General features: G+C 57.5%; 1 protein-coding gene across 2 annotated transcripts in view; it reads left to right on the top strand.

The window, feature by feature from the left end:
• COL26A1 (collagen type XXVI alpha 1 chain) overlaps positions 1 to 27722 on the top strand; it is a 175374-nt gene that overhangs the window by 140728 nt on the left and 6924 nt on the right. For both annotated transcript variants that reach the window (XM_061208184.1, XM_061208183.1), the window contains exons 4-9: positions 12397 to 12458; positions 17975 to 18131; positions 20414 to 20512; positions 21199 to 21351; positions 23184 to 23267; positions 25161 to 25213. In XM_061208184.1, coding sequence (XP_061064167.1) covers positions 12397 to 12458; positions 17975 to 18131; positions 20414 to 20512; positions 21199 to 21351; positions 23184 to 23267; positions 25161 to 25213 — 608 coding nt within the window. The remainder of the gene's footprint in view (positions 1 to 12396; positions 12459 to 17974; positions 18132 to 20413; positions 20513 to 21198; positions 21352 to 23183; positions 23268 to 25160; positions 25214 to 27722) is intronic.

The following is a 27722-nucleotide window of genomic DNA, read 5'->3' as shown; positions in this document are numbered from 1 at the left end:
TCTCCCAGCCATGCCAGTCTGAAGGAAAGCCACTCCACAGCCCATTGGGAGCAGTGCTGATGAGAAAGTCATTCATTGTGTCAAACAAACCTGCCATCACCTGCTGTAACTCACCTGTCCAGAGACAGCCATGACAGGGATGGAGCAGCCTCAGGGGGCTCCAGGGTCCAGGCACTAAAGCGCACACACTTTTCTTGGGTGCGCTCACCGACGCTACAGTTCTAACTCCCTTGCTTAGGATGTTTCCAACGTGGCCAGAGCAATCAGAAGCCAGGAATCGTTAAGGAAAGAGCACTGGCTTTGGAGCATCTCTGATCTGGTTCCTGCCCCTGCCTGTGGGGCCTGGGGCAACTTCATAATCTCGCAGAGTCTCCGTTTTCATCATCTGTAACAGAGGAACCAAAACACCTATGGGGAGGATGCGTAATGCACATGGTGACACCCGAAGAGCGTTAGAGATGCCCAGGAAGTACGGCTTTCATTACTACGTCATCATCAACACAGAAAGGACTCAGGGAGAGCATGAATCCAGACCCAGAATCCAGGGTTCAGGAATCCCGGTGGTTAGTGAGGGCGGAAGGAGGGGTGCAGTGGAGACATTCATTTCAAGGGCGAGCGCCCTCCACACTTGGGTGCCCTGTGATTGGTCAGCACAGGTGTGCTGTATACCTCCACTCTGGGGGCTGGGCAGTCAGGTACTTCTTAGATGAGTTTCTCTCCAAAATGGTCCAAATACCAAAGGCTTTGCTGACCAGAAGGCTGGATCTTTGCTGCCTGGAGGGTCCCGAGGACGCTGTGCTCTCTCCGGCTGTGCTGTCCTCCTGACGGCTTCTGGATGTCCAAGCAACTACCCCGCCCAGCATGGACCCAGGAGAGTTTGTCCCTTCCTGCATATCCTTCCTGCGCAAACGCGAGTACCAAAGCCCATGGCAAAGGTCTGGATTGGGCCTCATGAATACACAGGGCAGGGACTATTGTCCCATTTTATTGTGGAGGAAAGCTGAGGGCCCAGTGATGGGGAGCAGGTGAGCCAAGATGGAACCATGGCCTCTGCTCCTCACCTGGGCTGTGGATTGCCTGGACCCACCAGGTGGCCTCTCCAGCCCAACAGGATGCTTCCCAGGGGATCACATTTCACCACAGAAGCCAGGGAATGGGCCACCGTGATATGATCCATTTGCTTGCAGGAAGCAAAGCCTGGCTCCTTTTCTCACAGGAGAGAGAAGGGGAAAGGTGGATGCCCAGCTGATGTGCCTTCTGGCTCCAGTTACGGTTACTGACTCAGAGAACAAAAGGCTGAAAGGGAGCATCAAGTCCATCCCTGCATCTGACTGATGGGAAGCTGAGGCCCAGAGAGGGCTGCACTCTGCCTGAGGACACGCACACAGCACAGTTCCTAATGCTGACCCCATTCCTGGTCCATCAGAAGGCGTGTGCTCCCAGAGCAGGGGCCCAGCCCCCTGGATTTAACAGCTCCTCCTCCTGCAGCCTCTTCTGGCTCATTTGGGTCCCCATGGGGGGTGTAGGTGGGATGGGAGGGTTCCTGGCCTTCCCCAGAACACATTGGGGTTTTTGCTGCAGTTCTGTGTGACCTGGGGAGGTCCTCTCCCACTCTGAGCTGCCCTTAACACAGGTATAAATTGGGACCATGGATTGTGGGGCCTCACTGGCCACAAAGGTACCAAGAGATGTCAAAGATGCGAAAGGGCTTTGTAAACCCCGGGGCCCGTGGAAATGGAGAATGTTTCTGAGCTTCCACCCACGTGTCAGAAATAGGACCAGACACGGACTTCCCTGGCGGTCCAGTGGTTAAGACTCTGCGCTTCCGCTGCAGGGGGCACGGGTTCGATCCCTGGTCTGGGAACTAAGATCCTGCATGCCGCGTGGTGCGGCCAAAAAGAAGAAAGAAAGAAATAGTACCAGACAGAGACACACACACAATGTGAACACAAATGTCCACGCGCAGAGACACTCCCATGTAGACCCCCTGCCTTAGACCTGAGTGTATCCACACTCATGCTCACTCCCACGCGCACCCTTGAATGTCTGCATTCTGGTACAGGGACGTGGCCTGTGGGCTGGTCTCTCTCTATGCCCCCTCCCACACCCCCTCCCCAGCAGCAGGGCCCTGACCCTCTTGGAGCCACTGATGCTGCTCTGATGCCCCTCCCTGCGTGCCAGCCCCTGTGGCCCCGCAGTCCCCACCCCATGCCACTGCCAGATTGGGTTTCTTCTCAATGGGGCCCAGCTGCCTTCTGGGGAAGGGGGGCAAAGGGACCATGTCATCCCTACATAGCAGCGGGACTCTACTTACTTTTGGGAAGGGTCTCATTTCTTAAAGAATTGCATTTATTTAATTCCTGTCTTTTCCCCGCAGAAGTCGAGGGCCCTAATGTTTTAGAAAGGAAATGCCGTGGTGCCCTCAGCTGGGGTGAGGGGCCAGGATGGCATCTGGGGAAAGGCTGTGGAGCCCCACCCCACAACCCTGGGGGTAGGATTTCCAGAGAACAGCAGGGTGGGGGCCACCGAGGGCAGGGCTCCAAGGAGCCCCCTGGGACTTCAGGCGTTTTCAACAGGCCAGTTCCTGAGGCTGCCAGGATGATGGCTAAGAGCCAATGGCAGCCCCTGACTCCCTGGGTTTGAATCCAGCCTCTGGCACCTACTAGCTGTGTGACTTTGGGTAAGTTACCTAACCTCTCTGTGCCTGGGTTGCCTCATCTGTAAAACAGAGATAATAATGGTTCTTCCCTCATTGGGTTGTTGCGGGAATTAGACAAATTTACATGAAAAGCGGTGCATCAAGGTCTCGCCCTTCCATTAGCGTCTGGCAGATTGAGTGCTCCGTGAACTCCAGTTGTTTTTCTTCTTTTGATCATTATTATGACCTGCATGGCTCCACATGGGCCAGACCCTCTGCTCTTGTGAAATCGGAAGAGAACGTTTCCTCCCTTCCTCCCCTCCCACCATGACACAAGCCAGAATATAATGAACTTCAGCATCAAAACATCTTCCTTATCTCTACTTTAAACCCCTTCCGCTTTTCCTGACTTTGGTGGAAATGGAAAACAGCTGCTCAGGGGCTGCAGCCCCTGCCGTGTACAGTGAGGAAGCTCCCGGCACAGAGCTGCCAGGGTGCACCTGGGACAGACGGCCCCCTGTGGGAAGAGAGCAGTCCCTTCCCTCCCCCGGGGCCCCCTGAGGTCCTCCAAGGCAGGCTACCTGCACAATGAGCTGGGAGTCCCCTTCCAGATCTGCTCACCCCCCTCCCCAAGGGTGGCACTGCTGCTTCCCAAGAGGACACATGAGCATCTTTGCAGCCCCATATGATGGAGGAACATTCTGCTCCCATTTTTCAGAATACGAGAATGGGTGAGACATGGCCCCACAGGGAAGAGGGGTACACAAGAGGTTCCCCGTCCACGCCGCCGAGTGCTGTCAGCAAGGTGTACACAGGATGCATGGCAATTGGTGGGAAGGTGGGTGCCTGAATCTGCCTAGAGTGGTCAAGGAAGGCTTCCTGGAGGAGGTGGTGCTTCACTAGGAATTCGCTGATCAATGGGGTGGTTGCAAGCCATTTCTAGATGCGATGGCAAGACAGACAAATGCTAAAGGCCTAGAAGAGTTAGAGGTGCTCAGAGCATGGCAAGTAGCCCATCCCAGGGGTGGGGGTTGTCTTAAGGGCATCGGGGAGCATTGGAGGGTGACGTGTCAGATTGGTGGTTTAGGATGAGCAGGACAGCAGCTTGACATGTTTTACATACACTGACCACACCTGTGTACTAGTGTCCAGCTCAAGAAAGAGAATATTTTCATCATCTTAGAAGCCCTTCTCCTGCCTCTTCTGGTAACTGCCCTCCCCAAGGTAACCGCTAACCTGCAGGCCACTGCCTTTGACCTGTCCTGCCTGTGCTGGAACTTTCGATAAATGGACTCACACAGTGTGTGCTCTTTGGGGGGGGGTCTGTCATCTTTGTGAAGTTCATCCACGCGGCTGCACGTGGTTTGCGTGCACTTCTTACTGTGTCAATAGTCCATTTTGTGAATATTCAATTTACCCAGTTGGCCACCAATGGGAATTTGGTTATTTATAATTTTTGGTTATTATGAGCAATGCTGCTCATTCTTGCACGTGTTTTTTGGTGAAAGTATTTATTCATTTTTGTATCTAGAGGTGGAATTGCTCCTACTCAGCCCTATTAGAAACTGCCACATTTTAAAAATGTGGTTATTCCATGGACGTTCCATTGATGCTCTCTTAGAGTTCCAGTGGCTCATACTCTCTCTGATACTTGCATTGTTAGTCTAATTTTAGCCATTCTTGTGGGTGTGGTTTAATTTGCATTTCCTGATACGGCTAATGAGTTGACCCCTCCGCCTATGACTGTGGGCCATTTGGCATCTTTTTTTTTTTTAATTTATTTATTATATTTTTATTTATTTTTGGCTGCGTTGGGTCTTTGTTGCTGCGCGCGGGCTTTCTCTAGTTGCGGCAAGCGGGGGCTACTCTTCTTTGTGGTGTGCGGGCTTCTCATTGTAGCGGCTTCTCTTGTTGCGGAGCACAGGCTCTAGGCGCGCGGGCTTCAGTAGTTGTGGCGCACGGGCTTAGTTGCTCTGCGGCATGTGGGATCTTCCTGGACCAGGGCTCGAACCTGTGTCCCCCGCGTTAGCAGGTGGGTTTTTAACCACTGCGCCACCAGGGAAGCCCTTTTTTTGCTTTTTAAATTTCTTCACCATCACTAAGATGTTTTTATTTTTTTAAATTAAATTTATTTATTTATTTATTTATCTATCTATTTATTTATTTATCTATCTATTTATTTATTTATTTATTTTTGGCTGCGTTGGGTCTTTGTTGCTGCGCATGGGCTTTCTCTAGTTGTGGCGAGCGGGGGCTACTCTTGGTTGCGGTGCGCGGGCTTCTCATTGCGGTGGCTTCTCTTGCTGCAGAGCACGGGCTCTAGGCGCGCGAGCTTCAGTAGTTGTGGCTCGCGGGCTCTAGAGCACAGGCTCAGTAGTTGTGGCGAATGGGCTTAGTTGCTCCACGGCATGTGGGATCTTCCCGGACCAGGGCTCAAACCCATGTCCCCTGCATTGGCAGATGAATCATTTGGCATCTTATTTTGTGGTTTTATGTATTCCAAGGACCTCTTCTACTCGGTGATAGGCCTCTTCATTCTCTTAATGATGTTTTCTGATGAAAAGAAATTCTTAAATTTAATGTGATCCATTTTATCAAAGTTTTCTTTAATGTTAGTACTTTTTGTGTCCTAAGAAACCTTTGTCTATTCTGAGGTCATGAAGGTAAGTTACCTATTTTTTCTAAAACCGGTATTGTTGGAAATTCCCTGGCGATCCAGTGGTTAGGACTTGGAGCTTTCACTGCCGGGGCATGGGTTTGATCCCTGGTCTGGGGAACTAAGATACTGAAAGCCATACTGCACTGCAAAAAAAAAAGCTGTATTGTTTTTCTTTTAACATTTAGATCTACAATCCATCTGGAATCGACTTTCATGTGTACTGTGGGTTATGGGTCAGATTCTTTTATTTTACTTTTCAATTTGGATGTCCAATTGACCCAGCACCATTTATTGAAAAGTCCATCCTTTCTCTCCTGTACTCATATGTGCCTTTTTAATAAACCAGGTGAATGTGTAAGTGTGGGTCTCTTTGTCTATCTTTGCACCAATAATACAGTGTCTTAATTACTGTAGTTTCATAATAGATCTCATTTCTGGTCCTAAAAGTCTTCCACTTTTGGGCTTCCCTGGTGGCGCAGTGGTTGAGAGTCTGCCTGCCGGTGCAGGGGACACGGGTTCGAGCCCTGGTCTGGGAAGATCCCACATGCCGCGGAGCAACTGGGCCCGTGAGCCACAACTACTGAGCCTGCGCGTCTGGAGCCTGTGCTCCGCAACAAGAGAGGCCACGATAGTGAGAGGCCCGCGCACCGCGATGAAGAGTGGCCCCTGCTTGCCGCAACTAGAGAAAGACGAAGACCCAACACAAGCCATAAATAAATAAACAAACAAAAAAAAAATTTTGTAAAAAAAAAAAAAAGTCTTCCACTTTTGTTCTATTTGTTCTAGATTGCCTTGGCTATTCTTGGACCTTTGCATTTTCATATATATTTTAGAATCAACTTGCAAATTTACACGCACACACACACAACATACACAAAGCCTTCTGAGATTTAAATGGGACTGCACTGAATTTATAGATCAAGTGGGAGAGAGTTAACATCTATAATATAAGGCCTTCCAATCCATGAACATATCTTTCCATTTATTTAGATCTTCTTTAATTTCTCTCAATGATGTTTTATAGTTTTCAGTAGATTTATTCCTAGATAATTTGATGCTTTTGTGAATGATGTTATTGTCAATATATAGAAATATGGTTGATTTTCTTTTTAATTGAAGGCAAGCTTTTTATTTTATTTATTTATTTATTTATTTGGCTGTGCTGGGTCTTAGTTGCTGTAGGCAGGATCTTTTTAGTTGTGGCATGGGGGTTCTTTAGTTGTGGCGTGCAGCATGCGGGATCTTTAGTTGCATCGTGCACGATCTAGTTCCCTGACCAGGAATCGAACCCAGGCCCCCTGCATTGGGAGCGCAGAGTCTTAACTGCTGGACCACCAGGGAAGTCCCGGAATATGGTTGATTTTTATAAACTGTCTTTGTATTCCATCAACCTTGCTAAATTAACTTAATAATTCCAATAATTCCTCTTTAGATTTCATTGGGGCAAAGATGCTTTGGGGTGTGATCCAGCCATGGTACAAGACCCAACAATCTTGAACTCTGGGCTGGATGTGCAGGTAGAGAGGGAGGAAGACAGACTTGGCCAGTTAGGTCAGCAGAGTCTTTAGGGCCATGGTGGGGTGAAGAAATCACAAACTTCACCCATGTCCAGCTATGGTCCAGGCACTGTTTTCACATCACGTTGAGAGTTGCTGCCCCAGCCAGGGCACCTAGCCCAGCCCACCATGGCCTTATGGGAATGGAAGGCCTGGGTTCTGATTCTGGCCTTTAATCAACAAGCTGTGTGACCTTGAGTGCATTGCTGAACCTCTCTGAATCTCATCATCCTCACTCATAAAGGGAGGGACACATGCCAGGGTATTTCTGCCTCTCACCCTGTAGGTGACTGATTAACATTAGTGAATTGGTTTCACTCACCAGTGTTGTCCCTTTTCCCCACGGGGGGTTTCTGAACATTGCTGGAAAGCTCTGCAGTCCAGGGGCTGCTGGTGTCGGGGGTGGAGGTGGCCAGCTACCACTGTGCTCTGAGCAGCTTCAGCGCAGCTGGTCCTCTGGGGATTTGTGTTTCTACAGCGATGACACCCTTGCAAGGCTGCCCCTCTCCAAGAAGAAACTCAAATTACCTTTCAATAAAAACTCTTGGCAGAAGTTCTTGAAAAAATATCTGGCCTTCTCTGTGATCCGTAATATAGAAAAAGATGGAATTTAATTATTCTGTCCTGTCCATTAGCCCCACGGTTGGGCCTGGCAAGCAGCCACAGCTCCATCCAACCAGCAGGCTCCCGGCCCCCGATGGGCTTCGTTGCTCTGGCATGTGTGGAGGAGCACAGTGGGGCCCAGGGTAGGGCCCCCACCTTTGGCCTGGCCTTGTCCTTTCCACGCTTCCTTCTGGGGTATGTGTCTTAGAAAAATTCGATCTGTCTGCAAGTACCTGGACAAGCGGCTCTCTACAAGTTAACTGGAAAGGTGGCTTCCCAGGCCCAGGGAAGTATTTTTATTTATTTATTTTTGGCTGAGTTGGGTCTTTGTTGCTGGGCACGGGCTTTCTCTAGTTGCAGCGAGCGGGGGCTACTCTTTGTTGCGGTGCACGGGCTTCTCATTGCGGTGGCTTCTCGTTGCGGAGCGCGGGCTCTAGGCGTGCGGGCTTCAGTAGTTGTGGCACGCAGGCTCAGTAGTTGTGGCGCATGGGCTTAGTTGCTCCGTGGCATGTGGGATCTTCCCAGACCAGGGCTCGAACCCGTGTCCCCTGCATTGGCAGGCGGATTCTTAACCACTCTGACACCTGGGAAACCCCGCAGGGAAGGTATTTTACAAAATTCCTAGCAGGTCCTCGCTGCTACCCACGGAGCTGGGCTCAGAGCACCAGAGGGCACTTAAGAGCTGCAGGCTGAATTGGAAACACCAGGACTGGAAAAATCTGGAATGATCATGTCTTGGTGGCACCATCTCTGGAACTCCAGCCTGCAACTGGCTTGTTTCCTGCCAGCTCATGAATAGATACAATATTGTATATTTTCCACACAGCATCATAAGCACGTTTCATGTTTTCACCCAGTTAAAAATTTAAATTATATTATGTATATTAAATATATACATTGTTTTAAAAAGGCCAGTAGCTCTTCAAGGCTTACCGTGAGAAAGGAGAGTCCCCTGTACCCCTCTTTACCCCCAGTTTTCATTCCCTAGAGTCAGGCTTTTGGCGGGGGGGAGCTTACCTCCATAGCTCTTGTCACATTAGGGAAACAGATCACTCAGGACCTCCTTGTTCCTGTGGTGCCCTGTGTGCACCCATGGCCAGTCTAGCTGGCCTGCCCTACCTCTGTCCCCACAGTATCTTACTCTATTGACCTCCTTGGAAGTTTCTTCCCCTAGGAGTCTTGACTAGGGTCAAAGGTCTCCCGGGGGGTTTTAGGGGTCTCTTCCAGCTGGGCCCCGTTGGGTTGGCTGCAGGTGACATCCACCCTGCGAATGCCCCGTACCTGCAGACCATCTCAGAGACCTCTCAGAGGGAGCTGGGCCTCTGGGGACAGAACCATCCAAGTACCCTGGCTGCGCCTGTCAGGGTGTCGTGGCCCAAGCAGGAAAGGGATGGGTGAGGTAGGCAGAAGCTGGAGGCACCAAGGTGGGGTGCCCTGGGAGGAGGAACAGAAAGAGAGAGGCAGAGAGGGCAGCCGGCCGGCGAGGGCAGGAGCAAAGAGTCCAGGAGCCTGAGGTCCCTGGAGCTGAGCAATGTAAACCCCTTTTACAGATGGGGAAACTGAGGTGCAGAGAGAAAGAGGGCCTCGCAAGCCACACAGTGAGTTAGTGGCCTCTATAGTGCTCTCTCTACTGACCACGCCAAGCAGTCAGTTTCTCTCTCTCTTACACACACACATACACACACACACACCAGTTCGCCTGGCACATCCACCCTTCTGATATATTGGCAGAGACTTCCCAACACAGGTTCTGCCGCTGTGTCCTCAAAACTAGGAAACCCTCGCGGGCCTGTGTGTGCTGGGAACGTGGGAATCCTTAGAATCCCAGAGAGTTAGAGTCTGCGTCTCCGGGAGGGGGAACCGGCCCAGAGCCAGGCGGCAGGGCCTCGGCCAGTCACACAGCCAGGATTGTCCCCACCAGGCCCATCTCCATATTTCCACCGCTCCGAGGAGTAGTTAGAGAAAGTCAAATGCATAATTTAATTGCTGTCGATGACAGAATGCCAGGGGAACCATAAAACCCGCCCAGTCTCAGAGCGCCTGCCCGGGCAGGTGGCACAGGGAGACTGAGCTGGCAGCCTCGCCCCTGCCCGCTGGCTGCGCCTCTCCGCGGCTGGGGAGCTGGAACCCCCTGTGCCTGCTGACAGCCAAGCCGCTCCCCACAGGCCAAGCAGGGTGCCCGGTGCCAGAGCAAACTAGGTCCGGGCCCAGCACACTTTCCAGGAATAGGTTTCTGGGAGAGCCCAAGGCTCACCCCTTCCTCTGCTGGCCTTCCCCCCTGCAGCGAGTCCTATTTGTTGCCTCACACCCTGGAAATGTGTTCACGGCCCCTAAATGCCTCCGGAATGTTCACTAGGCGGGGCTGGGGCTCTGATTGACACCTCACCCATGGCCATCCTGCCCCCCCCTTCCTGCTGGGCCCCGGGGTGGGGTGGTGCCCTCCTGTGTGTGGAGGGGACAGCTGAGGCTCAAACAGGAAAGTTCTCCAGGCCAGCCCTCCTCCAGAGTCAGTGCCTGTTCCCCCATGAGATGCTCTTGGGCCTTTGCTGCGAGGGCAGGCACCCCATTCATGCTGCCCTGCCACCCGCCCATCAGGATCAGCACGGGGTCACCAAGGGGCTCACGGGCAGCCACGGTGCCTCCAGGTGGATGAAGGGATGGTTGGGGATGGGTAGCGTCGGGGGGTAAAGGGAGGGGTGGGGGATGGATGAATGGGAAAGTGGGTGGGTGGAAAGTAAGGTGGAGGGTGGAGGTAGGGTGGGTGGGTGGGTGGATGTGTGGAGGGTAGGGTGGGTGGAATGACAAATGGGACCCTGTTTGTTTTGATGTCTGTCTTTCCCATGAAGGGCCTCTTTCAGAGGCACAGGAATCCTGGACCATCTGTATTTAGGAGGGAGGCACTAAAAGCCCCCTGGGGCTCTTTCCGTGTGTTTTGGCCTTGTTGACTGGAGGCCATTGTACAGGGGGTGCGGGGGGAAGGGGGCCTCCCCAGGTATCAGTGCCTGTGGGCCTTTCCCCTTGGGTGGGTCACTGAGCCCAGAGAGGACCCTCGCCTTTCCCTGATCTCCAAGCCCTCCTGTGTCTGCGAGCCTGGGACTCGGCCCCTGGCTGCCTTTCACTGAGAAGTCTCCTCTGCCCATCTCCCCGCTTTGTGGTTTGTACCTTTTTCTTCCTTTACCATCCCTTTCCTGGGAGGAACTAGAGGGAAACATGTGTGTTCAATTCCCCATGTTTAACCAGAAAACCGCCTCCTTTCTCGCTGATCCTTTGTGAAGTCCTGCCCCGTCCCCGAGTCAGACAACTGTATACATTCTTCTGGTTGTTTTAAAGTTTCAGTGTTTACGCCTCAGCCTTTAATCTCTTTTATGTATCGGGGTTACTGACAAGGTTTTATTGGGGGAGAAAGAGTTCTGTTCCTAAAAAAGGCTTATAAACCACTGACTGGGCCGAGCCCAGGGTAGATGGGGAGGGAGATGAGGATGAGGGGACCCCTGCCAGCCCACATTGTAAAGCCAGGTAGGGCTGGTGCCTTGTAAAAGTGGGGACTGTCAGCACCCCTGGCCTCAAGGCTGGGCGCCCCTGGGGAGGACACAGCCTGAATCACCTACTCCTATGGTCCTAAGATCCTGGTGGTCTCCTCACATCTCTCACAGAGCAATCATTATTTTAAAATAGGGACATTTACAAGGTGGTTTGCATTCAGCGACAAAGATGGGGGACAGACAAGGCTGATGATGGGGGGCCGGGGACCCCGCTGGTGAGCATGGGGGCCTCGCTGTGGCCAAGGGGTCTCTGAACACCAAGTGGGACCTGCCGAGTTACCCTAATACCTCTCGTGTGTCTGTTTAACCAGAATGGGGTTCCTGTAGGGTCAGGCTTTGAACTGAGGGAGGAATCTAAGCATCTCTTGACTTCTAGAGCAATAAAAGCTCTTTAGAACAGCTTTGAACCATCTATTTCCTCATTAAAGAGCTCTGGGTCTCTGGGGGAGACAGACATAAATAGATGATTACAGCCCAGGGAGATGTATGCCTGGGAGGTTAACAGTTACTGGTCTCCTAATTGGCCTTCCGGCTCCCAGGCCCTCCCACTCCCACCCATGGGACACTTCCGCTGCCAGAGTGAGCTTTTAAAACTGCAAATCTGACCTTGGCTTTCACCCCCTCCAACAGCAGCCCATTGGCCTCAGGATACTGCCAAGCTCTTCCCCCCCAGGCCTCCTGTGTCAGGGCCCAGCCCACTGCTCCAGCCTTGGTGGCCCGCAGGTGTGCTCGGATAGGCCAGGCTGCTGGCAGACGCTCCTCTGTTCTGTTCTCCTCGGGGCCTCAGCCCTTATTCTTCCTTCTGCTGAACCTGACCAGTCATTGTGCATCCCTCAGGCCTCACCTTAGATGCCACTGCCTCCAGGAAGCCCTCCTGGACCACTGCCCACCCCAGATGGGCTTTGACATCCCCCATGATGCTCTTTTGCATGTTCTGTTCTTATAGCCCTTACCAGCCTGTGTCTATTTGCCTGTATCCTTCCCCAGACTGTAGTTCTCAAAGTCAGGGAGCGTGTCTCATTTACTATCCATTCATCAACTATCAGATATTTTTTGAGCCTCTATTTTGTGTCAGGCACTGAAATTCATGAACAAACAAAATAGGCAAAGACCCCACCCATACGGCACCCACAGACTGACAAAGCATCCCAGGTGCTGGCTCGGACAATTCACTGAGTAAACAGACAGTATTCTGTGCTGTGGATGCCCAGAAAGGAGGGTCAGAGGTCAGGCAGACTGCATGGAGGAGGGGGCGCTAAGGATAAAGCTCTGAAGGATGGGTAGGAGTTTTGCTGGCAACAGCTCAGAGATTTCCCCGCCTGCCTGACCAGAGGCTATCCTTGTGGCTGGGCTGCTCTCTCCCCAGGATCTACTCCACTCTCACCTCTTCTCTTTCAGAATGCATGAACTGTACCCGGCTCAGTGACATGAGTGACCGGCTGACCACGCTGGAGGCCAAGGTCAGATGGTCTGGGGATACTGGGCCTGGGGAGCTGGTTGGGGAGGGGCTTGCATCAGCCCCAGGGAGCCCAGCAGGACTGAGCAGCCTGGTCCTGGGGGATGGGTGCTGTTTGGGGCTTCAGTGGCCCTGGGTAACCTTCTCTGGGCCGGGCCAGTCTCCTGGGGTTGGGGAAGGGAGTGGGGTGAGCAAGAAACCTGAGGGTCCCAGGGGTGAGGGATGCTGGGGAAGATGCTGGGATGAACTTCTGGTACCCGAGACTTTAGAAAAGGTGGGGTCCCCAGGCTGGCTGGCCTGATGGACATTTTCCAGGCACCTGAAACCTCCGCATGGTTTGGCAGAGCATTGGCTGACAGCCTGCCCTGGCCCAGGCCCAGTACCCTGGGGTGTTAAAAGTCACAGCTCTGGGGGAGGACTGGCACCGTGCCAGCTGTCCCCTGCCCACTTAGCCCTCGCCCATGCCCTCCCGCCATGAGCAATTCCTCCCCTGGTCCTCCCACCCTGACACCTCCCTCTGCCTCGAGAGGCTGCACCACGACCATGGCCAAGTCCACCGCAGCGGGCTGGGTGTGGGGCTTACTCTCTGGCCCTGAGGGTGAGGGTCATGACCCCTCTGTACACCTCAGGGGACTACAAGGGGTGGGGGCGTCGGGCTGTCCCAGTAATTGCTCTGCCTTGGCAGGTCCCTTCCTAGCTCTGGGCCTCAGTCTGCTGCCCTGTAAAATGGAAATTGAAGGAGACATTTCCCGGGCCCCTCACTGGGTTGTTTTGAGGCTGGTGGACAGGCGTGAGCTCAGGTGGCTCCTGGGTGGGGAGCAGGAGAGGTAGCTCGAGACGGGTGTGCAGAGAGGTGGCTGCCACTGCGTTTCTTCTGGATCCCCAGGTAGGGGGTGGGAGACTCCTGTCTCAACTCCTGAGTCTTATCTGGATCACCTTCCAGCTGCCCGCCTGCCTGCTTTATGCCCAAGTGTCCCCTGGAGAAACTGGGCCCCTGGGAGCTTCGTCAGCCCGGTCAGAGGGCCCTGAGAGGCAGCAGCCTGCAGAGGGAGGGGGACACAAGCCAGGCTAGCAGCCAGGACAACCCCGCAGCCTCAGGGACTGTGCTGAGGTCAGGTGAGCCCACAGGGGTCAGAGAGAACATGGAGCTGGGGTCAAGGGCTGGGGTCAGGTGGGTGAAGGCAGAACCGGGCAGGCAGACCCCAGATGGGGAGTCAGAACCCAGGCAGCTGGCATAAGAGAGCAGTAACTCTGAGGCCTGGAAACTGCAACTTCTGCTTCTTCAGACAAGAAACCTGTTTTGGCATATCAGAAGGGATGTGTTCAGTGGCAAGTAACAGAAACCCAGCCACTGGCAGCTTATTCCTTACCATTTATTGTTAGTTCAATAGGAAGTCCAGAAGTTAGTGGTCTCAGGATTGGTTTGATGGCTCAAGAACCCAGACTCTTCACAGCCTTCCTCTCCACCTCCTTAGTGAATTGGCTTTTGGCCTCATGGTCAGTGCCTCATGGTTACAAAGTGGCTGCTGCAGCTCAAGGCCTCACATCCTTATACCTTGTTCAAAGGCAGGAAGTGGGGGGGGAAGTAAAGCACCCCAACAGATTCATTATCTGTCGTTGGCCAGCACTGGACTATATGCCCACCTCCTAGTTGCAAGGGAGCTGGGAAAATGAGTAATTGGCCAGTCATGATTCCTCCTCTGGGGCACACCTGCAGGCACACAGTAGGGGGTTCTGGAGCCAAGGAAGAGGAGGAGGTTGGAGGCCAGGCGACCACAAGGGACTGTTCCATTTACACTCCGCATGGTGCCCGAGTTGCCACAGGACCCAGACCTAGGAGCTCATCTAGATTCCTGCCACCCTCTTTTCCTGGGACAGGCTGGAATGGCTGTTGGGCGATGGTGGGGTGGAAGGCCAGCAGAAAAAGTTTCCTGCCTTCCTTCCTCTCCTGCCCCTCAGTTTACACTCTGACTCCAAGGACCAGACTGAGTGGGAGGCAGCCCGAGGGCATTTCCCTGAGTGAGGGTCACAGGAGCCTCGGAACTCGGCTGCTCTCTGGTGCAGGAAGGCGGTGTCCTGGCCAATCAGCCAGGCTGCCATGACGTCATCAGAGCCACTGCCCTCCGAGGCTGGCCGAGGTCTGGTTTTCTTGGGCTATGTCCCCACGCCCACTGCTGCCCGCCCTGGTGTGCTCATGCCCGGCAGGAATGGGGTCAGTTTCTCTGGGAGGTTGGCCATGGCCAGGCCAGGAGGACTTGGACTCTGGTGGGGGCTGATTCTAACTTGACCATGGCCAGGGCTGCTCTGCCCGGGTCCGTGGGCTCTGTGGGCCTTGGTGTCTGCGTGGGAAGTGCCCCAGGAAGAAGTGAGCCGGGTGTCTGGTGCAGGGGCAAGGCTGCAGGTGGCGGGTCCCCTTGGGAGTCCTGGGAGCTCTGCCACAAAAGGAGAGCTGGGCCTGACCCCCGGAGCCCAGGCCGGGTGCCCCCTCCTTGATCTTTCCAAGCTGCTCCAAACCCCCTACTGCTCCTGGCTACTCCCTGTTAAATATATCCATCTGGAGGTTCCCCCGAGACACTGCATCTCAACTCACCCCCCGGACTGATCACCTTCACCCCCAAACCTGCCCTCTCCTGCGCCCCTGTTTGACTGGTGGCAATCCCACCATCCCCAGAGCCAGGCCAGAAACAAGGGAGCTACTCCTGCCTTCGCCCACCCTCCTGCCCCCAAGCCCTGGGGCACCAGATACTGACAGTTCTCCTCACCTCCATCCTCACAGCCACGGCTCTGGGTCCCACATCACAGGCACCGACAGACAAGTCTCCTTGCCCTGCCGCCCAGCTCCTCCACTTGGCCGTGGCCGGTCAGCTTCCCAGTGGACAGTCAGTAGTTGGGGCAGGAATTGTAACCCTCTGTTCCTAGAGGGGGTTCCGGGTCTCAGGAGGGGGGGTTCCACCCCCGAGCTGCTGTGCGATCTGAGCCAGCTGCTCCCCTTCTCTGTGCCTCCGTGAAGCTCCACTGAGGCCAAGGTTGTGGCCCGGCTGTGGGGAGGCGGGTGAGGCACCACATGGGGCCCTGGCCCCACCACCTACTTGCTGGGTGACCTTGGGCAAGTCACTTGCAGTCTCTGAGCCTCTATTTCCACCTCACCTGTGATGGGGCTGCAGCGGCCCTTCCTGCCTCATGAGCCCTTGTGAGGACCAGAAAGGAGAGGGGCTGAGAGACAGGGGCCCTGGGGGTCACCGGAGCCTCAAGGGTCAGGAACCCACCCACCCAACACAGATGGGGACCTGAGATCTGATGCAGGGGTGCCACTTTGTTCCCAAGAGTCCTCAGAGACTCTGTCACCCAGGCCCCGGGACACTGCAGACCTGGTGGGAGGGGGTGCTCAGAGGGACCCTTTCTGGACAGCCACAAAACCTCAGCCCAGCCAGGCCTGGGCGCTGGGAAGGCAGCCGTTTGTTCCCGTGATCCCCCCACCGTCCCAGCATCAGCAGGACTAACCGGGGTGCCCATGTATTGAGCGCTCCCGATCTCCCGTGGCCCTGCAGGGTCAGTGTTATCACCCCCATTTTGCTGATGGGAAAACTGAGGCCCACAGAGGTCACGATGCTTGCACAAGGTCACATAGTGGTCACCTAGTAGGAGAGCAGGGATTCAAACCAGCCTGGCTGGTAGCAGGGTCTGAGCTTCCCCCATCACATGGCACTTAACCTGTGCTGGGCTCTGGGGACCGAGAGCAAGGAGGGCGCCCCCTCCCCAGGTGGTCCCGACTCCTGAGGGCGGGGCTGGTGGCATTGCTCCCACCGCCGCCCTGGCTGTGGGCACAAAGTGATTGTACAGGAGCTGAGGGGACACACAGGAGGGGAGGGCCCCCTTCTGCCCAGAGGGTCAGACAGACACAGGGAGGAGGGGACAGCTCACTGGATCTCAGAATCTTCCGGGGGGGTGGGGGGGGATCGGGGTTGGGGGCAGGGCTAGTGGAGGGCCCTGCAGGAGCTCGGGCTTGGAGGTGGGGCGGTCTTGGGCTTGAGGGGCACTGGGAGAGTTCAGGGCAGCTGGAGCAGAGGGGGGTGGAAGAGACGCAGGTGAGGCCAAGGTGGGCGCCTGTGTACGAAGTGTGTGGAGATACTGGCGGTTTTTAGGCGGGTTTGCTTTGCAGGAGGTCCTCACCCACTGCTGTTGATTGTGGGGACCCGGGGCTGCAGGAGAGGGAGGGGGCAGGCGTAGGTGGGGGAGGCAGAGGGCTGTCACAGAGCCTGAGGCCACAGGCCTGGGGAGGGGGGACACGACGGGCCGAGCGAGGGCCACAGGCAGGCAGAGGGGCACTGGAAGAGTCCTGGGGGCCCATTAGGCCCTCCGGGAAGTACGGACTCCCGTGTTGGGGTGGGCGTAGGGTGGGGTATAGGCCAGGGGGCTGGAGTTTGGATGCCTTCAGGCAGCAGCACCTGCGGAATTAGACGCCAGTGATTCTGATGGGGGTGGGGGGCGGCCCGGGGTGGGGCCCAGCCAGGCCCACCCTCAGCCCCGTTCTCAGAACACTTTCATCTCACACACTGAGTCGTAGACTCTAGCAGGACGCGGGATTCGGGTTTCTAAGAGCTGGAGGGGACGTGAGACACTGGACTTCTTCCTTCCCGTCTGGCAGATCGGGACAGGAAGCCGGGCTCCATCCGATATGGCCCGGGAACCCCAGGGCCCCCCTCTGCTGGGGTGGGTCTACTGTGTTCTAGCATCTGCCTGCCTGCCCTGTGCGGATCCCGGGCACGCAGCGCCCCCTGCTAGCCTCTTTGGGGACAGCAGGGCCTCTGAGGCCTCCTGGCTCCCAGTTCACGTGAATTAGGGAGAGTCTCCCACCGAGGCCCTGGGTCCTTTCGGTTTTTGACCCCTGCTTTCCTCCAGGGGAGAGGACAGGCTGCTTTCCAGGCTGGCCCTGAGTGACCATGGCCACCTTTGTTTTTCTGGAGCTCCTGCTAAATATCATGCATCAAGCTGGGCCCATTTATTTATTCTTTCTCCTTCTTTTCTTTTCTTCTTTTTTTCTTTCCTTTCCTTTCCCCTTCCCTTTCTTTCCCTCTGCCCCTCCCTCCCTCCCTTCCTTCCTCCCTCCCTCCTTCCTTCCATCCATCCGTTCATCCACAAACATTCCCTGACTGCTGTCTGTGCCCTGAGCCAGGTGTGTGGGGGAGAGGCAGGCCCAGTCCCTCCCTTGGGAGGAGCCGGTGAAGTGGAGGTGACCGTGGTCATTATTCCAACAGCCACTGTCTAATCCCAGCGACAGCCGCCCTAGGAGAAAAGTACGGTGACTCTGAACGTGTCCAAAGGGGACCTGCCTGAGCCCGAGGGTCAGGAGGGCTTCCTGAAATGGGAAGGGGAGGGGGGCAGGGGTGGGAGAACATTCCAGCGAGGGGACTGGTGATCCCAAGAGCAGGGGGCAGCTGCTGGTCTCCTGGGGCACACGTTCCCATTCACATGTGTCCCCGGCCTGGCCTGGGCCTGACCCTCTGCCCTTCTCCGGCCCAGGTTCTCCTTCTGGAAGCAGCAGAGCGGCCCTCGGGCCCGGACAATGACCTGCCGACCCCCCAGAGCACCCCACCGCCCTGGAACGAGGATTTTCTCCCTGACGCCCTCCCTCTCGCCCACCCTGGGCCCCAAAGGAGAAGGCCCACAGGCCCGGCCGGTGAGTGAGGCCTACAGGGGAGGCATGGCCTCCCAGGGCCTGCACAAGGAGGTCATACATGCCCACATGGCATTTTGAAAAACTGAGCTAATGTTTAAAACCTGGGGGGATTTCACATAAAAACCAGGATTTCTCGCTTCTCTTAGAAAAATGGAAGTTCTGGCCATTGGGGTTGGCTGTCTCTTAATAGAAACAATTGGCTGGGACTTCCCTGGTGGTCCAGTGGTTAAGAGTCCGCACTTCCAATGCAAGGGGCACGGGTTTGATCCCTGGTCAGGGAACCAAGATCCCACGTGCCGTGTGGTGTGGCCAAAAAATTATATTAAAACAAAAATTTTAAAAAAGAGAAACAATTGGCTGCAGCTAAGTCACAGCTGCCCCTGCAGATCCCGTTCAAGCTCTGCAGTTGGCCGCAGTCCTCACCATTCCTTATTGCCTCACAGTCCAGCTACTGTCCTCACTGACTGCCTTGCTGCCCCTTAGCATCTGCACTTAGGCCCCCAGCCCAGCTCCATCCTTGATTGGCTCAAGTTTACAGCAGCCCCTGCCTGCATACCACCAGGGATGGGCAGCTTACTGACTGCCCCCCTTCTGGGGGATCCTCTCTGAACTCTCTGACCCAAGTTGGAAGACATCCACTCACCTGTTGTTTTCACCCTTCCCACCACACTTTGAAGTCAGAGGTAAACGTTTTCTCTCTGCAGCTTCTATCCATTGGTTTGGGCTCTGCTCCCTGGGACTGCAGAACAGTAATAATAACTGTAATACTAGTAGTCAGCATTGTTGAATACTGCCACGTGCCAGGAGAAGCGCTGGGGCTTTACCCTGGGTGGTGAGCTGGCACTGTCTGTGTGGCTGAACTCAAGGGTTTAAGGCTGAGATCTCGTCTGACTGGTCAGTATCCGTGCTGTGCCAGTTATTAAATATTTTTATATCACCCTAGTCTGTACAGATATCGTTGCTAATCATTCCAGTAAGCTCATAAAGCTCAGGTTACAGAGGAGAGGACTGAGGCTCAGAAAAGTGACCCCTGGGGTCACCCAGCGATCCAGGGCCATTTTGACTCAGTGATTCTCGGCCCCACTGGAGCCCTTTGCAGGTGACGCCTTCCCTCCTCCTGTCCCCAGGTTGAGCCCCCAGCTTCTTAGCACTCCTGCCCAGACTCAGCTCTGAGCACACGCTCCATCCCCTTCCCTGCCTGTAGACCCCCAGCAGTGGGAGAGTTGCCTCCAGTGGCCAGTCCTGGGGCCAGGGAAGCATCAGATATTCTGCAGTCTCTGGAGGCTGGGAGGGTGCAGGGGTGAGGTTAGTCCTGCTATGAGAGGAGGGGGCGTCTCACTTTGGGGCCCCCCCCAGCCCCCCACACCTCTCTAGCCACTCTCCCCAAAGTCTCATTTCCAGAGGGCTGCCCCATGCTCATCTTCAGATCCTTCTTCTGGGACTGAGGAGGGAGCGGGGGCTGGGGGGAAGGGGGGGGCTTCTCATCCCCTGGAGGACCCAGGCCCCAACACCCCCTGGAGGGGAGGGAGGAAGCTGGGAGGGGCTCCGGGTCTCCTGGGGCACCTTTCTTCCTACCAGGACGTGCAGTTCCCAAGAATGGCCACCAGGTGGAGCACAAACCCTACAAATGCTGACACCTGGATGAGCCCTGGAATCCTGGCGAGCAGCTGGGAATCTCTCTGGAAACCGGCATCTCCAGGGCCTCCATCAGTTCAGCAGGCATTTTTGAGCATCCTCCCCAGGCCCAGGGCTTCCAGAGGGAGAGAAGGGGCTGTCCCCAGGCCTCACAGGGGGACCCTGGCCTCTCCATCTACTCTTGCCCACCCTTGGGGCCTGGAGACCCTGAAGCTGGGCAGACATGTCCTTCAGGGCTTCCTGGGGTCTCTAAGGAGGCCTCATTGGGAAGCTCTTTGCCAGAAGCCCAGTTCCTGAGCCTGAGCAAGGAGACAGCAGGACGTGGAGAGAGGATTCTGACTCATTTACAGCCTGGCTCTGCTACCTTGAGCAAAGGGCCGCACCTTTCTGAGCCTCAGTTTCCCCATCTGTCAAGTGGGGACACAAGTAGCTCTTGAGATCATAGACGTTAATAGGAACAAAAATGGTTTGCAAGCTGTAATGACTGATATGAGCTAATGATGGTCCCTTTGCCCATTGTGGGGGGCCCCAGGTGGGCCGGATTCCTGGAGGCAGGTCTGACCGGACAGCCCAGGTGGTCAAGCCTGGAGCCACGGGGCGCAGCTCAGCCCACAGTGTTCTCAGGCCTCATTTCATTCTATCCCCAGGGCCCCCGGGACAGACGGGACCACCAGGGCCTGCAGGTCCCCCAGGCTCCAAAGGTGACCGGGGCCAGGCAGGAGAGAAGGGCCCAGCAGGTCCTCCTGGTAAGGACACCCCCCCACACGCCCCGACCCGACTCTGTCCACTGGGGGAAGGGGGTTGGGGTTTCTCCCCTGTCTGAGCAGGCGAGGCATCCCAGACACCCCCTTTCTTGCTGGGGCTAATGACTGCCATCTTGGGGGACTCCAGGCTCACTTCTTCCCACTGCCACCCCTACGGCAGCCTCACCCCAAGCACCTTAGGGCTCCGTCTCGCCCCGGGCTGTGGGAAGAGAAGGCTTCTGGAGTTGTGGGCGCAGGTGTCCGGGGGGGCTCCTGGGGGCTGGGGGTTGTGCTCAGCCATGTAAACAACACCTCCAGAGACCACCCAGCTCCTCCTGGGCCCTGTCAGGGCAGGTACAGGGCTGGCCCAGGCTGGCTGCCACCCTCGGCACCCCTTCCCCAGAGCTGAGGTCCCTGGAGCGGGCAGAGGGCATCTGGCCGGAGCCCCCACTGGGTCTGTGGTCCCTGCCTCCCTCACCTCCCATCCAGCTGCCCCGGGTCCCCTGTGCACTGGGCTGGGAAGGGGAAGTCATGTTATTAGCTCCCGGAAGAGCCCTCCAGGGTGTCCCTGGGCCTGGAGGCCACCACCGGCCCTCGCCAGCCCCATCCCCTTCAGGGTCTGCTTCTCGTCTCTGTTACGTCAGCCACGAGGCCCGGCCCTCCTGTGACTCCTCTCCTCCCCACTGCAGGCCTCTTGGGGCCGCCAGGGCCCCGTGGGCTTCCTGGAGAGATGGGGCGCCCCGGCCCCCCCGGCGCCCCCGGCCCAGCAGGCAGCCCAGGCCTCCCTCCAAACGGCCCCCAAGGCGTCCTCTACTCCCTGCAGCCACCGACAGACAAGGACAGTGAGTGTCATGCCTGCGGGGTGGGGCGGGAGGGCGGGCCTGAGCCTGTCTTCAGCGGGACCAGCCCTCCCCAGAGGACCCCATGAAGCCGACTGTCAGCGAGGGGAGCCTTGGCTCTGCCAAGTGGGGGGCGGGGTCGCCTTGGGGGCACTGATGCGGGGTGGGGCGGCAACCCGCGCTCAGCTCCTGCCCCGGGGTCTGACCCCCGCGGGTCACTCCGCTCTCTGGCCTGGCCTCGGGTCATCCGTTACCCCATGTCCTCTCCACAAATCCCCTCACTGTAGGCCACTGGACATGTGTTGATGGATCACCTACGACATGTGGGACTCTGTTTTTACCCGCCCGCCTCGTACAGCCGTGAGCAAAACAGCCTCCTGCCTGCAGAGGCTACAGTCTAGCGCGAGAGGGCGCCTCTGAGCACACAAGCAGCCGCCCCAGCGCGCGGGGAGGGCGGTTCCAGGGAGGCCCCGCGGACGGGGGTGGGGGTGGGGCCGGCAGCCCACGGCGGGCATCGTTTTGGTTAAGGGCCCTGGGGAGTGGGAAGGGTTTTAAGAAGCAGGACTGACTTGAAATTCTGAATGGGTGACATCCCAGGGACCGCTTTGTCAGCTGTCGGAGAAACCCAAGCCCCCTCCGCCCCGCGGCAGCACAGCCCTCCCTCGAGCGTTGAGACCTGCGCCTGAATCACAGTGTCCCGCTCTGAGCCTCAGTTTCCCCATCCGTAGAGGAGGGGTGATAATACATCCTGATGGAGTTGCTCTGGGGGTGAAAAAACACAGCCCCCAGCCATGAGGGAGGGGCTCATTCCCAAGGGGACTGAGGGGCCTGGGCTGCCCTCAGTGGGTACAGGGGCAGGAGAAAGTGTTAACTCCCTGACGACCCAACCTCCTCACCCTCACGGTGGGCTCAGTGGTGCCCCCTAGTGGGGAGAATGGATGATGCGTGTAAAGTGCCTCGGGCGTCTAAGGGCTCAGCAGCCGGCATCCCTGGGCCAGGAGAGCTGCAGCCTGCCCTGGCCTGGGCGCGATGCCCTGCATCTGGCACTGCCCACCTGCCGCGTCTAGTGCTGGGAGCCCTCCTCAGACAGGACCCTCCTTCCCCAGCCCTGGGGTCCCCGAGGGAGGGCAGCTTTCCTGGAAGACCCAGGTGTGAATGTTTGGGGACAGTGGGGGGTGCCCCAGTGGGGACACCTGGCTGGCCAGGACTGAGCACCTGTAGGAGGCCACCCGCCGTGAGGCCTATGGAAGGGTTCTCCAGGCTTCCATGAGTGGAGGGAGAGGCAGAGGCAGCCACCCCCATCCAGACGTTTCCAAGCCTGGCTGTCTGGTCCTGGCTCTGAGAATAGGGCAGGGTAAAGTCACACGGGGCTCCCCCTGGAGAGACCCAGGCCATTAGACAGACTCCACCCGGCTCTGGGGCCCTGAGGGAAGCAGCCCAGGGCCCTGCAGCTCAGAGGGGTGGGCAGGGAGGGCTTCCTGGAGGAGGCCCCACAGGAGTGAGCTAGTCAGGTACGTCAGGATGGGTGTGTGGGGTGGACCCTGGAAGAACGTCCAGCCTGGGTGGTAAGCAAGGTGGGGCCAGAGTCAAGGGCCTGGAGTGTTCAGGAAGGAGTTTGTGCTTTAAATGGAGCCCACGGGGGCTTCCCCTGCCCTCTGACTTGGCCTCTGTGTGCTCCTCTGAGTCGTGGGAGCAATGGCAACTGCTCACCAGGGCTGCAGTGAGGCCCAGTGGGGCCGGGCATGCCTGTCCTGGCTCCGGGGGATCTCAGCTCTAGCCCCCCAGCCCCGCCGGCCCTGCCCCCCACGTCACGGGCCGCTCTGCCCTTCCCGCAGATGCAGACGCGCAGCTGGCCTCTGCCGCCGTGGACACGGTGCTGGCGGGCGTCCCAGGGCCCCGGGGCCCCCCCGGCCCTCCAGGTGAGCACAGAGGGCCACAGCACAGGCTGGTCTCCACTGGTAACCCCTCCTGGGCTTGGCCTGGACCAAGGGGCCTTGAGGGGGCCAGTTGGGGGTCATGGGCTTGGCAGGGCACTGGGTCTGCCCCAGCCAGCAGTGGCTTGAGGTGGGGCCTCTTGCTCCCGGGCAGCAGCTCCCCTGGGACTGGACACAGTGTTTCTGCCAGAACAAGCCCTGACACCCACATGATGCAGCCCCGGGCTGCCCCCGTGTGAGCCAGAGCAGGGATGCTCTGGGTATGGGGAGGCATGGGTCTGCACGGGCGGTGTGAGGGCCATGCGGGAGACCCAGGGAGCTGGTGGGGCAGGTGCCCATAAGAGACAGGAGGCCCTGGGCCTGCAGACAGAGAGCAGGGCCCTGGGGGAGGGCATGGGATGGGGCCCTCACTGGGGGAGGAGGGGAGTGTGGGGAGGGGACGGGATGGGACCCTCACTGGGGGAAGAGGGGAGTGTGGGGAGGGGACGGGATGGGGCCCTCGCTGGGGGAGGAGGGGAGTGAGGGGAGGGGCTGGCACCCAGGTGTGTGGATGTCTCCTCTGACAGGGTCTACCTGTGAATGAATGAGCAACGGAGGCCCTGGGGGCCAGCGGGTGGGGCACCTCTTGATTAGGGCTCCAGACCCGGGCACTCATTCTCTGTCATTCATTCACTCTCTCATGAATTCAGGAAATACTCACCGAGCACTGTTCAGCTGGGCAGTGTTCTAAGTTCCTGGGATACTTAAATAAACAAAACAAAGATTCCCGTCCTCATGGTACTTACATTCTAGTGGAGAAGGCGAACAGTACCCACATACTATCAGTGAATCCCATAGGGTCTGAGAAAGCAGGGCTGGGCGAGCAGCTGGGCCAGGGTGGCCCCATTTAAAAGGTGGTATTTGGGAGTGAGCTGGGAGGGTGTTTGTCTTTTAGCTAGATTGAGTCCAGATCGTCACCCCACCAGGGGTACACTTTCCTGCGGGTCCTCCCTAAGCATGCCGGGGGCACACTGGTACAGCCTAGCAGCCCAAGAGGCACAGACCTGTGCCGGCCACTGGGGACGGAGGCCTCCCTCTTCCAAGCATTCGGGAAGTTCAGTCAGGAACACCACTCCCTGCACTGCACCCATCAGGCCTGGCCTGACCCTCTGGGCACTCCCTGGCCCATGGGGGGGACAGGCATGCAAACCGACAGTGGCCAGAGGTAGCGGCTGGTCTGTGTCAGGGCTTTGCCTAGAGAAGAGGTGGGGTAGGTTCCTGGAAGACTTCCTGGAGGAGGTGATGCTTAGCCTGAGACTAGTAGCAAAGAGTTTGCTGGGGTGTGGAGGGGTTGGAGAAGCTCCAGGAGGAAGCAACAGCATCGGCAAAGGCACGGATGCAGATGAACTTTCCAGAAGGGGGTATCTGACTGATGAAGGTGGAGGAGGCTGGGCTGAGAGGGACCTATTTGAAAGGTCACTCTGGGGGGCTGCGTGGAGGGCAGATGGTCAGGCAGCAGTTGTAGTAACCCAGGCAAGAAGGATGGCCTCAGAGGGGTCAGGTCTGAGGTCCCGAGGAGGGAGAGACTCGAGATTTGCCGGGGGACTAGCCGGCTGGGGAGGGGCTGCGGGGTGGCCCCGTGGATGGGGCTCTGGTTGTGGTGTCAGGGCTGCAGGGAGAGTGGGTGGAGGTGGGCTCTCCGCTCTGGCGGTGGGCAGGGGAGGCCAAGGGAGCGGGTGCCCCCCTCCCCACCATTCGTTCACCACACCTTCCTTTGCTGCCCATGGAGACAGACCCAGGGCAGGATCTGGGGTGGGAGGGTGGGAAGGTCCTCTCCAGAGCTGATGGGGGCAGCGGGCTTCTCTGGCCCCAGGTGACCATCTGTGACTCTGCCGGCAGGTCCCCCTGGACCACACGGTCCCCCTGGACCCCCAGGTGCACCAGGATCCCAGGTAAGGTCTTTCCCATTTCTGGCAAGGGAGGGGGCATTGTCTCTCCAGGAAAGGAGGAGCCTGGCTTCTTACCAGCACAGCTGCTCAGGAAGGAGCCAGCCCACCTGGCCGGTCCCCACCTGGGTCCACGTGGGCCCCAGGGGAAGGCAGGCGTGGGGTCCTGGTTTTGTTAGCAGCAGCGACCCTTTGCTGCCCGCTCTGCCTATGCCAGGGAGGTGCTAACATGGTTCCCGGTACATAAATGAGCTGAGACCCAGGTGCCACCCGAGGTCGTCCAGAGCGTGTGGTGGAGCTGGGCCAAGATCACAGAACGTCCACCCCAGCCCGTGGCCCCTCCTCAAGGAGAATTGCCTGTGAGGGGGGCACTCTGACGCCTGACTGTGCGGCCCGGAACCTCAGCTTGCTCTGCCTCCCAGCTGTGTGACCTTGGGCAGAAAGGCAGCCTCTCTGGGCTCTGGCTTCCTCAGCTGCTAAGACGGGGTGTACAGGCCCTCCCTGGTGGATTGTCACAGGGAGTGAAAGAGAAATAAATTGCCAGGGGGATGTGCCTTGTGCTGCAGGGGCCCAGGGGCCTGGGGGGGAGGTCACATGGAGGAGGGGGGTGGTCCTAGACGTGGAGGCAGCAAGGGTGGCGTCTGGGGATGTCTGCATGGAGCTTCCTGCAGCCCCTCCCCTGGGCCTCGTCCAGACTGAGGGCTCCGAGGTCCCTGGAACTCAGGCCCGGGTCGGGTGGAGTGGCTGAGAGGTGGCCCCCCTCCCACTGCAAGGGAGGTGGATCTGGGCCTTGGCCCTGTGGGTGCTGGGACCTCAGGAGTCCCACACATTCATTCATCCCTTTAGTCATTTGACAAATATTCCCCAGACACAGGGAGGGCACCAGCCACACCAGCCGAGGACACAGCCGGAGCCCGGGGCCAGAGGCCAGCCCTCTAGAGCACATGTTCTAGACGTCAAAGAACCAGTGTCCCACGGCTCCTGATGTCTCTCTGTTGTCCCCCGTGTGTTTTCACACCAGGAGGTTACGGCGTGGAGGAGAAGGGCCAGTGGGGTGCACGGCGTAGGGCAGAGCCAGGGTGGATGTGGTACAGACCAGGCCGGCAGGCGGGGCCTGGGGGTGGGGGGTGGCTGCAGGGGGGGCAGGAGGCCCTCAGAGCTGATCTGCTCCTGAGTCAGGTGGGGTGGCCAGGTTAGCCAGGAGCCTGGGCCCCCCAGAGCACCCTCCTGGCCCCTCAGGCTCCCAGCCACAGGCCCCAGAGAGAAGGGGTGGGGGCGGGCGAGAGAGAATGACAGTGACAGTGACGGGACTGCGGTGAGGGTCGGAGAGGCCCTGGGAACTGTAGGAGGTTGGGAGGGGGCGTCTGGCCGAGCTCCACACGCCAGGAGCCCTGTGCCAGCAACGCGGTCTCTCCTGGTTCTCCGGTTCTGGGGGCTCCCTCCTCCCTTCAGGCTGGGCCTGCTCAGCTCTGACAAAAGGGCAGGAAGAGGGGGAGGAGGGCGTGTGAAAGGCCGACAGATGCTCTCACGGAAAGGGCTGGGAGCAGTGGGGGTCCTCCAGTGGCCCCAGTGCATAGTGGCAGGGCAGGGCAGCGGTGCGAAGGGATCCCATCATTCTATCCCAGCAGCGATGGGGCAGTGGAGGCTCAGAGAGACTCTGTCACCTGCCAGAGTCACACAGCAGGACAGCAGAGTGCCAAGAATGCAGTGGGTGCTTTGGGGTGGTTGATCCTGCCAGCTGGTTGATTTTTAGGGTCTTCCAGGCCCTTGCGGGCGGGGCTGCCTTGGGTGGCTGTGCAGACCGTGCCCGCAGCAGCCTTGTGGGGACCCAGGGCCTGCAAGCTTCCAAGGAGGTTCAAGGGGATCAAGTCAGAGCTGCTCGTCCAGCCCCGCTCGAGACGGCGTGACCGGGCATCAGCATGGGGCGTCTTCAGGCTGGTGGCATCTTGGCCCCTTTCCTCCTTGCAGTGGTCCTTCCTTAAACCTGAGGGTCTGTAGCCAGGGCTGGGATGCTAGGGGCACCAGGCAGTGCCCGGCCTGTCCCTGGCTCCCCAGGGCCCCACTGAACAGGTGTCGAAGAGCCCCCTTCCAGGACCCACTGCCAGGACCCACCCAGGCCCCTACACTGCAGGGATGGAGCTTGGTTCCAAGGCTCCATTGTCCCAGTATTGACAATGTCAGAATGGCCACCAGATGGGCTGGACTGTGGCTTCATTGTGGATGGTGGGGCCCGTCTGATGACCCAGTCTCTGTCTCCATCCTTGCCAAGGAGTCGAGACCTCAGAATTGGCGGTTTGTGGGGAGGGATGTCTCCTAGACAGGGGTCAAAGAAGAGCGAGAAGGGACAATAACAGGGGACCATGTGGTCCCGACTTTCTCCTGAGTGGGACGGACAGCCCTGGGTTTGAAGCCTGGTTCTGCCAATTTCCAGCTGCGTGACCCTGAACAAGTCCCTGAGCCCCTGGGCCTCAGTTTCTCCATCTGTGAAATGAGGATAAAAATCCCTTCTGGGTAG

This window comes from Eubalaena glacialis, chromosome 13, assembly GCF_028564815.1.
Source record: "Eubalaena glacialis isolate mEubGla1 chromosome 13, mEubGla1.1.hap2.+ XY, whole genome shotgun sequence".
Classification (NCBI taxonomy): domain Eukaryota; kingdom Metazoa; phylum Chordata; class Mammalia; order Artiodactyla; family Balaenidae; genus Eubalaena; species Eubalaena glacialis.
The sequence above is the reverse complement of the archived record's forward strand: the minus strand, read 5'-3'. Positions and strand labels throughout refer to the sequence as shown.